Source organism: Nothobranchius furzeri, chromosome 2 (genome assembly GCF_043380555.1).
Source record: "Nothobranchius furzeri strain GRZ-AD chromosome 2, NfurGRZ-RIMD1, whole genome shotgun sequence".
NCBI classification, from domain to species: domain Eukaryota; kingdom Metazoa; phylum Chordata; class Actinopteri; order Cyprinodontiformes; family Nothobranchiidae; genus Nothobranchius; species Nothobranchius furzeri.
Window position 1 is genome coordinate 7691701 of NC_091742.1, and position 14703 is coordinate 7706403.

Consider the following 14703-nt stretch of genomic DNA (forward strand, 5'->3'; position numbering starts at 1 on the left):
CCGTTGAGGGACCGAAAGACGAATAACAAGAACTTAAACTTTGCCCGGTAATCCATAGGGAGCCAGTGTAGGGAAGCCAGGACAGGAGTAACATGTTGTTTTGTTCGAGCCTGTCAGGAATCTAGCTGCCGAGTTCTAAACCAACTGCAACCGCGTCAGTGCTGCCTGAATCACGTTATCAAGCCACGATAAAACAAATGCATGCACAGACTGGACTGGTATGAATTTCTGGAGGTTAAAATGAGAATTTCAGAGATAAACATTGGCAAAAAAGTTGCAGAAAATATGTGTTTTATTCTGATTTTCTGACAAAAGCAAGACATTTGTTTCTGTTTTGTCTTTTAATCATATATAAGGTGGAGCATGGAGGAAATCGGGTGTGGCTTTGACAGGAAAGAGTTTAATTAATGAACCCTTAATAAAAGAAATGACTAATTGCTTATAAAAGTAATAAATAAAGTTGTTTTGTTCTTATTACATTATTTGACACTGTTTATGTTTAAATTAATTACATAAGGAAAACATTAGTGAAAGTTATTGGATTACCTTCAGTTTCTTCTTCTTCTCTCCCAGAATGCCATCGTGTTCCAGCTCTTTGTTGGCACGGGCTCTGTCTGACACAAACACAATGGGCTGGCACAGAAAAAGAGAGATAATTGTTCAAATATATAATTCTACGGAGAGATAAAGGTCCGAAAGCAAGAAAAACATGCTTCTATCACCTTGTTTGTCTTTTTATTGTCCTGCTGATGATCAAAAAAGGAGAACAGAGGAATAAAAATGTGGAAGAAAATTGATGAAAATGTTTAAAGTTCAAGTTGGTTAATGAGTCAAATACGGAAATAAAAGATGAAATATTGGACAGAAGAAGAAAGCAGATTATTAAAGTCATGCAGCTGCTTCAGATGGAATACCTAAAATAAATGCATCAGTTTGCAAACCTGAATTTTTCCAGATTCAATGTTGCTCTCTGCTTCCCTGCAGGAAAAGTGATATTTAAAATATATATCATCTATAATCAACAGTTGGACCACCATCGTGAGAGATTCTTACTCAGATACATTCTGCTTCTCAGAGAAGACCCTGAGGATGAACTCTCCCTCCTCATGAGGTTTAAAGGTTGTGGGGATGATGACGTACTCCCCAGGAGGCAGCCGGAAACGCTCCGTCACCTCACGCAGGTTGATGTAGGACTTACATTTAGCCTTGGAGGCCGTGTAGAGGAAGAAGTCTTTCTGCAGGTGTTGATTCTGCTCTCGCATCTGCAAAGTGGTCAAATCTAATTTTTTCTGTTAGACTCTTCGTGTGAACCATCCATTTAATCTAATATCTGGAAATTTTTTAGAAAGATGTAATGTTTTCTTCTATAGGCTAAGTGAAAATATTCCATAGCATCATGGTTTGATCAACAAATGAGTTTAGAATGGCCTTGTGTGGTCATAAGTCTGCCTTTTCTGCTTTGTCTTTGCTGACATTTGAAACAATTATCAAATGTTGCATGCTGCTCAACATAACAGCTTCATTCTGCATTTATTTCTTCAGAAATACCACCTTTCTTCATGCTGATCATACCTCCTTTGGCACCTGAAGAACAAAATATGCAGTCAATGAAACCTGTGAGCACTTCATTGTGCATGTATTAACAAAATGTATGATTCTAGTGTCGTATTTAAAAAACCTCATAGACAGAAAACCCGATGGTGAGGAATTTGAGCCCTTTGTGACGCAGCATCCTGCGACCTTTTTGCATCAGCGCCACGACGACTGTGCAGACCACCTGCCCATCCTCTGGATCATCATCCTCCTCGTACAGCTGCAGCCGATACTGAGGGTTGGTCCAAAATGTGTCTGCAGCCAGAAAACGTTTCAAGAGTTTTGTGTTTTTAGAAATTCTGTAAAAGTTGGTGCAACGCTTTCAAACCTGGGGAGTTCCTGCAACCACCAGCAGAGCTGCCTCTCACCCAGCGACCCTCGTGGACCGACACAGTCCAGGTTTGTCTCTCGTCATCCTGCAGAGTGTCAGGGGTCAGATTACACATCTCCAGCTTGGTGAAAGTCTTCTTAAAGTCATCAAAGGACATCCTGGAGAGAAATCACTGAAGCGTAAAGTTGTAGAAAGAGCACAAAAAAAACCTCTGAATGGTAAATTTGTCTGTATTTGCTGCTAGGGATCAAACCTACAACCTTCTGATTACTGGACAACCCGCTTTACCTCCTGAGCGCCTGCTGCCCCTTAATAGATGGTAAAGCTTTAGGTAAACATTATGGAGCCATGATGGAGGCTCTGTGGAGCTACATGGCTTCACAAACATGTGACACTGGAAAAAATGTGGATTTTTAAAGCTATGTTTTGTTTTGATCAGCTGTGAGGCAAAAATAAAAAAAATTCAAGTGGTGTCAAACAAAAGTGATGGCATCACACATAGTTGCTCCTATAACAAAAGGAGCATTTCATCAAATTAACATCTACAGAAGAGTGCACTACATATGTAGGTTTTCCTGACAGTTTCTTATAATTTCAGGATCTGTTGGTAGAGCAGTCATGGTAATTATACTCACCAGAACTCGCTGGTCTCTACAGTCTGTTTCTTTAGATTCTCTCTGTCTGCAGGGGAGATGGTCAACCACTCCTTCGAGCTATGGAAAGGTCAAAAACACAACCTTAACAAAGAACAGAACCTAAAGGATTAAATAAGCCTTCAGGGACCTGCAGCATCATTGTAAAAGACTCAAAGCAGCTAAAATGATCAAAGATTACATAACTTGGGTGTTAGGACAAAACTTTTGGCAGATCTGTCACATTGTGTCTTACTTGGGACACCAGGGTCCCTTCCAGAGCACAATACCCCAGGGATTGCGTAGTCGGATCAGGGAGATTTTGGTGTCCTTTGAAACTTTGTCACACTAGAATTAAAAGAAACAAAAAAATATACATTTTTAAGCAAATATGCATATTTGTATTGAATGAATTATTCTAATGCACCTCTTCCAGGGCTATTATGGAGTAGGCATGACCCCTGATCAATCCCAGTTCCGTCCGAGACTCCATTTCTTTGGCTGATGAAACCTAACAAACACAAACCATTTTAAAGAAAAGAATATCTTCTTTTGTCCACTTAATCATCTACATGCCCGCATGAGTAGTGCATTGAAATATTGTAATGTTGACTATAAAATATGACTTTCGTACATCTATGGAGCTGCCCATTAGCGAGCCTCTCTCCAGAGCCTTCTTCATGATGCTGTAAAGGTCTGTGGGAGCCTCTGACAACTCAAAAAACTCTGTAACTCCACCGGTAAAATCCTCCATGGCTTCCAGCGTATTGCCCCCTTTAAGAGCCTCATAAGACCCATGCAACCTGAGAAAGAGAGACGTCAATCATTCTTGTTACAGCGCTGACACTTTGGATTTCAGAGGCTTTGTAACAGTCTGCAGCCAACTTAAGCAACATGAGAAGTTATGTCTGTTGTTGGTGTGATTATGATGCAAAGACTTAGACCTTGCAGTGATAATGTCAGTTTTGTCAGTTATTTACAATATGTTGTGATATGACATATTATACAATACAGTCTGATATGGTACAATTTGATATGATACAATAAAACATGGTATGATACAATGTTATACAATACATTTTGGTAAACTTCAAAAGGATACAATGTGGTACAACACAATACGGTATGGTATAAAATTCTACAGCATGATTTGGGGCAATACAATATGAGACAATATGATTTAATATAAGTTGATACTTTACAGAAGGATACAATACGATAAGATATGAAATTGTTCTGATACAACATATAATGTTATACAATACAATACAATTTGGTACCTTGAAAAAATGTGATATGGTGCAATGTGATATGATGAGATACAATACGCTACAACATGATACAATATTGCATATATAAACGATATAATATTATATATTACAATACAATACCATATGATACATTACAATGTGATGCCATACGATACAAAACAAAATTTAATAAAATGTTAAAGAATACAGCATTAATCGTGTAATGAACACATGATACGAAATTACTATATTTGATATGGCGTGATACAATACGATATGGCATGATATCATAGGGTATGTTACGATACAATACGATATGATGTGGTACTGTATGACACAAAACGTTATGATACGATACGACACAATACAATACAACACAAAATGTTATGATACGATACGATACAATACGATACGACACAAAACGTTATGATACGATATGACACAATACGACAGGACACAAAACTTTATGATACAATGTGATACAATACAATATGACACAAAACGTTATGATACAATGTGATACAATACAATATGACACAAAACGTTATGATACAATGTGATACAATACAATATGACACAAAACGTTATGATACAATGTGATACAATATGATACGACACAAAACGTTTTGATACGATACAATACGATACGACACAAAACGTTATGATACGATACAGTACGATACGATACGACACAAAACGTTATGATACGATACAGTACGATACAATACGACACAAAACGTTATGGTACGATATGATGCGTTACAATACGAAATGATATAACATAAAATAATATGATATATGATACGATACGACATGAAATGAAATGATACAATATGACGCAACACAATACAATATGGTGTGATAGGATGTGATATAATTTTGTAATGTCTGTGTTGCAAACTTGAACCAGGCTGTAGTTATAAACAGAAGCATGCGTGAGACAATGGCCTGATGCAGTAAAACCTAATCCTCCTCAGACTGCAGAAGACATAAAAGGTAATAATAATAATCTGCTCACTTGGCATATGCTTTTTCCAAAAGAGCGCTCCAGAACTCATTCTTTCTGAATGACTTGGTGAAAACCAGATGGTTGTTGCAGGTAGGGATGCGGTCATCCACAACCACATCAACCCATTCACCATAACGCCAGAACTGAAAAAATAAATAAATAATTATAATATTAATAATGATAAATGGCCCGCACTTGTATAATGCCTTTCAGAGTCAGGACTCCAAAGCGCTTTACACTGCAGTGCATAATTAGTCACCAGGTAAGAATTGTTAGCTAAGTAGACTATAACACTTATAAAAAATTAAATATCTTATGAACTCAATAAATGACTTTAAAGTAGTTTTTATATGAGATTTTCTTTTGTATTATCATAACCCAGCTATATTTATTTATTGTTTATTCATGGGGGTGTATAGTTTGTTGCTGAGCATTTTTGTTTTTGTGACAGTATTATTTGCAGCAGGGTGGCTAAAATGTTTGTGCAAAACCTGGAAGTGGAAGATCCCAGCGTAATTTTCTGTAAAGCTCTGGTCTCGAGGAATCACTCTGTACAGCAGCTTCTCGTTCAGAGTCAGACAGGCGATGGCAGCGAGTAACCAGCAGTCACCTGTCAGCAGCAGATTCAACCAAACACACCAGACACGTTAATCCTCTACATCCTTTACCCTTTAATAATCAGTCGTGAATTTATCCCACTCAGGTATTACCCAGCTCTCCTTGACAGATATCTGTTCTGTTGGCTCCATCCACAATGAAGTGGGGGTTGTCACAGATTTGCTGGAAGATGAGTGAGAGATCATTTGTTAGCTTTAATTCAGAGTCACGCAAAAGTATTATTTTTACAACTGCTCCAGTTTCCCAGTATTGGCATTTTATTTTATTACTGCATTTTTTTCCATATCAGTCAACAAATATAAATTAAAACCATGATTTTCAATAAATTTACAATATAAAAAATAAAGGCAAGCGAAAGCTCAATAAATCAGGCGACACTCTGTTCCCTTTGGTACATGATCTGCCATAACTGAAGCTGTAAAAATGTTCCTAAATTAGAGTCCGCTCTACAGCTGACTCCCTGGAATGGGTTCATGTAATGTTGATCTCTTCCAAATGTCTCAGGACATCTGTGGTCAGACCACAATCACACCATGTGTGTTTATTTCCCAACGCGTTTGTGTTTTCTTGTGTATTTTGACATGATTGTATCAGAATATTACTTGATAAATTTGCAAATTACAAAAATGACAGAGATGAACTGAATTAAAAAGCTAATTGTGAGATGTTTTAAATCACGTTAAATTAATGCAAAGAGTTGCTATGTAATGAGGGTTATATGTAAAATAGACAGTGTAATTTATGAGGATCTAAGAAAAAGTGGATTTTTTTGGTTTTGTATTTTTTATACAGCCTTCTTTGCTTAAATTTATTGGGTAAAATATATTATTGGCCTGGAGCACCATAAAAAACATTTTTATTTCTTTACTTTCACACAGGCTAAATAAGAATAGTGAGTGTGACCTCAATACAAATTTCTACAGTTTTTCTATAAAGTTATCAGACATTTTAAAACAGTTTTCGCTAACACTTTACAATAAGGGTCCCTTTATTAAAGTTAATTTGTGCATTATTAAGCAATGATAAATTAAAATATCGACAACTGCATTTCTAAGCAGACACCTCCTGGCCCTTTGGCCTAACTAACCTTAAGGATACTTAGTAGTCAACAATATCAGGAACATTAATAAAAGGACCTTTATTGTAAAGTGTTACCCTGTTTTCCCTTAAATGTGTCGGTGTTGATGATGTACTTTCACACGGGTCACTTGATTAGACCCTAATGGTGCATTGTAAATGGATCCATTAAAAGCTGAGCTGTGCAGCTCCTCTCTTTTCCTCTCCCAAGCCCATGGCGAGGGGAGGATTTAATTTGAAGGGTGCCTCTCCGTAACGTCCTCTCCGGAGGAGACAAAGTGAGAACCTATTTGGTTACCAAGTCTGTATCATCAAGCGTTTGCTTTCAACTCCTCTAAACTCCTAGAAGTAAGAGTGTCATGTTGTAACATTTGTGTGTTCATCTGAGGGTCTACCTTTAGGTCTCCTCCCGGTTGGACGTGCCGGAAAACCTCATCAGGGAGGCGTCCAGGAGGCATCTGACCAGATGCCCGAGCCACCTCAATTGGCTCATCTCGATGTGGATGAGCAGCGGGTCTACTCCGAGCCCCTCCCGAATGACCGAGCTTCTTGCCCTATCTCTAAGGGAGAGCCCAGCCACTCTTCGGAGAAAACTCATTTCGGCCGCTTGTATCTGTGATCTCGTTCTTTCGGTCACTACCCAAAGCTCATGACCATAGGTGAAGGTAGGAACGTAGATCGACTGGTAAATCAAGAGCTTCGCCTTCTGACTCAGCTCTCTCTTCACCACGACAGACCGGTACAACGCCAGCATCACTGCAGATGCAGCACCAATCCACCTATCGATCTCACGCTCCAGCTTTCCCTCACTCGTGAACAAGACCCCGAGATACTTAAACTCCTCCACTTGGGGCAGGACCTCATCCCTGACCCGGAGAAGGCATTCTACCCTTTTCCAGCTCAAGACCATGGTCTCAGATTTAGAGGAGCTGATTCTCATCCCAGCTGCTTCACGCTCGGCTGCGAACCGCTCCAGCGACAGCTGAAGATCACGTTCTGATGAAGCCAACAGGACCACATCATCTGCAAAAAGCAGAGACCTGATCCTCAGGCCACCAAAACGGATGCCCTCCACACCTTGGCTGTGCCTAGAAATCCTGTCCATAAAGGTTATGAACAGAATCGGTGACAAAGGGCAACCTTGGCGGAGTCCAACTCTCACTGGGAACGAGCCCGACTTACTGCCGGCAATGTGGACCATGCTCTGACACCGGTCATACAGGGACCTAACAGCCCGTACCCCAAACTCCTGGAGTACTCCCCACAGGGCCCCCCGAGGGACGCAGTCAAACGCCTTCTTCAAATCCACAAAACACATGTAGACTAGTTGGGCAAATTCCCACGCACCCTCCAGGATCCCCCTAAGGGTATAGAGCTGGTCCAGTGTTCCACAGCCAGGACGAAAATCACATTGCTCCTCCTGAATCTGAGGTTTGACAATCCGACGGACCCTCCTCTCCAGAACCCCTGAATAGACCTTACCAGGAAGGCTCAGGAGTGTGATCCCCCTGTAGTTGGAACACACCCTGCGGCCCCCCTTTTTAAATAAGAGGACCACCACCCCGGCCTGCCAGTCCAGTGGGACTGCCTCCGATGTCCACGCGATATTGCAGAGCCGTGTCAGCCAACACAGCCCCACAACATCCAGAGCCCCAAGTAACTCCGGGCAGATCTCATCCACCCCTGGAGCCTTGCCACAGAGGAGCTTTTTTAACTACCTCAGCACCAGAGATTTGAGAGGCCAACGCAAAGTCCCCAGAATCTGCTTCCTCACTGGAAGACGTGCCGGTGGGATTGAGGAGGTCTTCGAAGTATTCTGCCTACCGATCCACAACGTCCTGAGTAGAGGTCAGCAGCACACCGTCCCCACTATAGATAGTGTTGGTAGCGCCCCCCCCCCCACCCGAGGCGCCGGATGGTGGACCAGAATCTCCTCAAAGCCATATGGAAGTCTTGCTCCATGGTCTCACAGAACTCCTCCCATGCCCGGGTTTTTGCCTTGGCGACCACCCGAGCCGCGTTCCGCTTGGACTGCCGGTACCCGTCAGCTGCCTCTGGAGTCCCACAGGCCAAAAAGACCTGATAGGACTCGTTCTTCAGCTTGACAGCATCCCTAACCGCTGGTGTCCACCAGCGGGTTCGGGGGTTGCCACCACGACAGGCACCGACGATCCTGCAACCACAGCTCCAGTCGGCCGCCTCATCAAAGGAGGCACGGAACAGGGTCCATTCAGACTCAATGTCCCCCGCCTCCCCCGGAACATTTTGGAAGTTCTGTTGGAGGTGGGAATTGAAGCTCCTTCTGACAGGAGACTCTGCCAGACGTTCCCAGCAGACCCTCGCGATACGTTTGGGCCTGCCTGGTCTGACCGGCATCCTCCCCCACCATCTGAGCCAACTCACCACCAGGTAGTGGTCAGTTGGCAGCTCCGCCCCTCTCTTCACCCGAGTGTCCAAGACATGCGGCCGCAGGTCAGATGAAACAACAAAGTCGATCATCAAGCTGCGGCCTAAGGTATCCTGGTGCCAAGAGCACATATGGACACCTCTATGTCTGAACATGGTGTTCATTATGGACAATCCATGACTGGCACAGAAGTCCAATAACAAAGCACCACATATATATATATATATATATATATATATATATATATATATATATATATATATATATATATATATATATATATACGTTTTAGATTATGAAGAATTTGTAAAAGATTCCAGGGTTTATTTAGAAATTTCTGGGACCTTTTAGCATTTTGAAAAAACAAAAAAAAAATTCCACTTTGATTACTTTTTCTAGGTAAATTATCATAAACGTTTATTTTAGATGTGCATTTTGTCATGTCTGCATTTTCACCTCTCATCTGTGCTTGCATGTTTGTGTCACTTGCTGCCAAACGTTTCAGTCACATGCTATTGGAGCCATGTGTCGGTTAAGACAAACCACTCACAGCTTCCGAAGCCTTTTGGATGCATACATCTGAAAACTCTGGGAGTATCTTTCTGCTTCGCAGTGTGAGACTTGTGTGGGAATCAGATGACTGTTAGTGTAGAAGGCGATAACCCAGAGCCATGCACCTCCTTCTCTGAGCTTTTACAAACCTAACAGAGCTTTCGTTTGATCAAGTGCAACTTAAAATATCAAGAGAGCAGCACTCACCGTGGGACGCTTCCACTCAAACTTCATTGAAGGTTTCTGACTGTAAAAAAGTGAGGAGTCATTTGCAGGGAACAGCGGATCCTCAAACAAAACGTTTTTCTCTACATATTTGTCTCGCAGCTCCAAAAACGTCTTCAAACGCTTTGCATCTTTCACAGCCTCATTTCTGCTCAGGATTGCAGAATAGATGGAGTTCCCCCCAGCGATGCCATAATCAACGTTGCCATCAGGCTCCAGGGACGCCTCGGTTTCATAAAGCTGTTTCACCTTTGTTTCCTCAATCACAGGAACTTTTCCTGCATCCTTCTTGTCCCCCATCACCTCAAATCTGAAAAAGAAGCTTCGAGATCTTTCTTCCCTTTGCAAAAAAAAAAAGCATACGAGTTGCGAAACTACCCTAAGAAACTTCCTGTATCCTCCCTGATTCCGATAATCACTTTTAGTTCCTTTTATTTATCTGGAGTAAGCTGTCACTAAGCCTGAACACCCAGACTCTTACGCCAGTAATGTCCACCATGGGCCTATTGCATCTAAATATAGACTTGAAGGGAGGAGGCTACCCACAGGGAGGTCATGTCCAGAGATGTTTGCAGAGTCACACAATCTGAGATAGGTACACTATTCTACAGAGGTAACGAAATAACTCTATATTGTTTTTGCAAAAATATGTCCTAAATAAACAAATTTACTTACTGTAATTAAACACCTACACTACATTTGATTGTTTCTGATCATTTTTTGTGTAAATATTTTAACATCTGACAAAATACATGAGGTCATGATTATTTATTTGACAACAAAACCAGAAAGGGGTTGCATCAAAACAATTAAAAAGTGCAAATTTTAGATTTTGTTTTTAACCAGCAAATCTATGGAGTTTGTTTTGCGCATTGGTGTCATCTGCAGGGTTAGAGAGATAGAGAATGTTAGGACTTGTCCCTGCAAAAAACTAGATTCTAAACTCAGATGTCAGCAACATTGCCACCTAGTGGTAAAATATAAAATGCACCCCCTTTCGATTGTTGGTGATATAAACATAAAATTAATCCTTAAGGACCCATGGTGACACTGGTGTCACATTCAATTTCAAACATCTGCAAAATTGCTTCTTGAGTCAAATATTCGTTTCAAAACACTGAGTAACATTCTATCCATTCATATATTGAAAATTATTTTACTTCTTTATTTTATTTATTTATTTACATTTTGATGTATTTATTCGAATCTGTTTTCTAATTCATAAGGTGTTGGGTTCTAAAGGGTTAAAATTATCTGTTGTCTGCACCCCAAATAGATACAAATGTGATTCTGTAGAAAAGGGTTGCCAAGTTTGAGAAAAATGTGCCGGTCAATGTTTCTACAAATATAGTACAGGTACAGCTCAACCTATAGCTCAGGGTCTACATGTGGCCCTTTGGCCCCTTTAAAGTTTCATCATGTAACTTTTTAACCTGGCAAGCCATCAAATATATGTAAATATACAGTCTGGCCATGACCCATAGATTGAGCTCGGTCATGAGGCACAATATATGAATCTGGGACCAATCAGACAAACAAACACATTACTTCAAAGAGGTCGACTGATATTGGTTTTGCTATTGCCGATACCGATGCTGGTGTAGGAGACTTGGTCAGCCGATGGCCGATATGTATTTCCGGTTTTCATGGCCAATATGTAGACATTTTCCTCCTCATTCCATGCCAAAATGTCACTAATGACATCAGTTGATGCACAACATTTCTGAAGCATTTAACCAACTGTTAAATCTTAACATTGTGCACTGCTCAGTGTTTAAGTCAGACATCTAAAGTTAATTTAGAGTATTTATTATGCAGATGATATTAGTAAACGTAAAAATGCATTTAAATTAAATTCTGCAACAGCACCCGAGAATGTCCCTGACTTTAAATTGGCTTTACTAAGGACAAATGTCGGCCAATGCCGATGTTTAAAAAATGGTAAATATCAGCCCAGCATATTGGCCAACAGGGCCGTTGTTAGCTATTTTGGTGCCCTAAGCACAAAGGCTTCGTGGTGCCCCCCCACCCCCACCCACCCCGCAGAAAAAACAACACAATAACACAGTATGTGCAAGCGCTTCGCCTTAAATGATCTTTAATTCTCTTGTATACACAAACTGCTTATTATTTACAAAAAGTAGGACTGATATTTGCATAATATAACGTACTCAACACAGGAACTTCATATTGTTATTATTTAGAACTATGTAACAGATCCACACAACACAAGCACCGGTTGTGGCACATGTGTTTCTCCAATGTAATTTTCAGATGCTTTTTCAGATCCAGGACTCACTCTGCCTTCTGAAGTGCTGGCTGTGGGCTGTGCTCGGTCTGCAGGTGTGCTTTACCCCGGGTTTCCACGGGAGCCGTCAGCAGCACGTTACTGCAGCAGCACGTCTTGCTCGCGTAAACTGCTGCTTGGCCCTTCCCACGAGACGCGAAGCAGCAGGGGAGCAGCTGTCACCGACCGAGCACGAAGTCACACGAGTGACTTCGTCAGTAAACACAACAACAAGCAGGAGAAAACTACCACATGGTTTGTGTTTTATGTTCTGTCCGTTTTATAATCGCCAATACGGACCTGAAAAACAAAGGAGACCGCTAGCTAGGTGATAACTTCTCACGGGGACGCACAGTTAGTAACCTTTTTTAAAAGTAAAGCAACCGGAAGGCAGCACGTTCTTTATTCTGAAAATCTCGGTAGCTTCTCTCCATTTCCGCGTCCGATTTCCTGTCTTTCCTTCCCCAAAAATGTCGAACTTGACCCGTTTCAGAGGCGGCGCGCGTAGGAAATAGAACCGGCGCGTAAAGGCCGCGACATGCTGCTCCTGAGACGCGGCCGACTCGCGCTGCTGACGGCTGCCGACGGCTCTAGTGGAAAAGGTTCTGTTGACCACAGCGGTTCCTATCAGCAGCTATGACGTGCTGCTGCAGTAACGTGCTGCTGACGGCTCCTGTGGAAAGCCGGGGTTACTTTGTAATTCCTGGTCAGGGCTGGGTGATGTTGTAGAAGGTTCAGACGTGATGGCTCTTGAACTGCTGGTGGATGGCTGATCTGAACTTTTGGCTTGAGCTCCTCCTTGAATGTACTTGTTCATTGAGCCTGCATTCAAACACAAAAAGATGATTTGTCATATTCATTCTATAATAAGATAAAAGTTTTAAACCATGGTAAAAAACTGCAATAGATTATTTATAGGTTTATATTATAAATCACTGGCATGTGACATGACTAAATTCAAAACTATTTAACCTTTATTAAGGACTAGAGAGGCACAATGTACACATTTTATACACAACTAGAAAATTCTAATATGAAGGGAGGAGGTTAGCATAATGGACTTTTTTCTTCAAATTATACCATCAACAGCTGATGTTCCTCTTGGCCCGTAAATGTTTATGAAATATAAATCAACATAGAGCAAATACCTAGTGTGAAAATAGGTTTATCTAATTTTTAATATTAAATCTCAGTTACATAGCCTATAGGCCATGGGCTATTTAATAATGATATAAATCATGTCCATAGTTAACTCATGATTAATCACAAACAGCCGCTTATTTAAAAATAAAATGTCTTACTTTACCTTGACGGTGTTTTTGTCCTTCCTGTTTTTGTGATATTTAAGTATTTGGGTGGACAAATATGATTCATTTGTTTATTTCTGTTTCAAAACTGCACAGATGGGCCTATCTGACCTCACAGAGGAAACTTTATTTTACTTGAGAAAGATGTTTTAAGATGAACTTATTAAAACAAAAAAATCTTCAAACTCTTCAAGGTTTATTTTTAGATGAACAACCTTTAACACTGTTCAGACTTATTTTTTAATCGCATGAACAGGCTGAATAAAAGGATATTTCCCTTTGTTGCATTTAACTATTTCTTCTTCTTTAAAGAAGTGCTGATTCAGAAGAGAATAACTGCATTTAGGAAGTTGATGACTTGCTACGTTTTTTCTCCAGCAGTAAAAAGCTCTAAAGCTTCTCTGAGTTTCTTTCCCTCTCAGCCTCTCTCACTCAGCTACTAATGAACGCCCGGTAAGTGGACGGGAGGCTGCGGGACAGAGTGGCGCATTTTACTTTTAACAGACTGGAGAAGCAGAGAACGAAATCTGCCCAAACCACGCAGATAGAGTCAAAATGTTAAATGTACGGAAGCAGAGAACGAAAAACACCAAATAAAAGTCCTGAAAAGCAGCATGCTTATACCAAACTAGGCAAAATTTGACCATAAACAGATTAACAGCAGTAACAAGTCTGAATTTAAGCTAGGTCAAACGACCCTCTGAACTTGACCACACGTGTTTAGAATTAGGAATAGATAAAAAAAATTAAGAATTTCCATTAAAATACTTGTCTTACCTGCAATCGAAGCAACAGCATCATCTGTTTCTTCTTTTGTCTATTTACTGCCCCGGACTCCTGCAGCCTCTTCGGAGCCATCACTGTGCCCGCTGCGCTGCATCCTCCGCGGGGGGGTCGGGGATGGGGGGGGGGGGGGGTTGACGGTGCGACACGGTTCATCTCCTTGCCGTTTTGTGTTGTTTTCTCTCTGTGAACATGCTGTTAACTTGCTTTGCACATCTTCTAATTGAAATCTGTCTGTATCATATACATATTATTTTTTTCATAAGCTTGCGTTTGGTGCCCCTCCCCCGGCGTGGTGCCCTACGCGCTGTGCGTGGTGTGCGTGTGCGGAGCGCCGGTGTTGTGCCATAAATCGACTCACTGCCAAAAAATGATTAGCTTAGTTTTGTCCAGTTCGGAAGTTGTTTTAAGTGTTGCTATTTGTCTTAAACGTTCACAATGAGGATATATTAATCCTTTTTGCAATATTTGCGATTGAAAGATGGTTTGTGGTAAGAACTGGCTTTCTTTATGTTACAGCCTTGATACTAAAAAAATAAATAAACAATGTAAAATGGCGCCCTGTATTGAATGTAAACGTTGTATAAATGTAAATAAACAATTCTCCAGCGATTTGATTTTTTCCCCTTCCT

At 40.9% G+C, this 14703-nt stretch overlaps 1 protein-coding gene across 8 annotated transcripts in view; it reads right to left on the reverse strand.

Annotated features, from left to right (window-relative positions):
- The window catches only part of capn3b (calpain 3b), a 16199-nt gene extending 6003 nt beyond the window's left edge, over positions 1–10196 (reverse strand). For 2 of the 8 annotated variants that reach the window (XM_054748030.2, XM_015947443.3), the window contains exons 1-4: positions 1054–1490; positions 942–978; positions 723–743; positions 547–633 (exon numbers count right to left, since the gene is read on the reverse strand). In XM_054748030.2, the coding sequence (XP_054604005.1) occupies positions 547–633; positions 723–743; positions 942–978; positions 1054–1262 (354 nt within the window). In that variant the 5' untranslated portion in view covers positions 1263–1490. Of the gene's footprint in view, positions 1–546; positions 634–722; positions 747–941; positions 979–1053; positions 1491–1572; positions 1585–1678; positions 1849–1921; positions 2083–2559; positions 2638–2812; positions 2905–2983; positions 3068–3190; positions 3360–4824; positions 4959–5306; positions 5426–5525; positions 5596–9676 lie in introns of those variants that run through there. The other 6 variants (XM_054748032.2, XM_054748031.2, XM_054748034.2 and 3 more) reach the window with 4 other exon arrangements.
- Positions 10197–14703: the final 4507 nt, after the last annotated feature.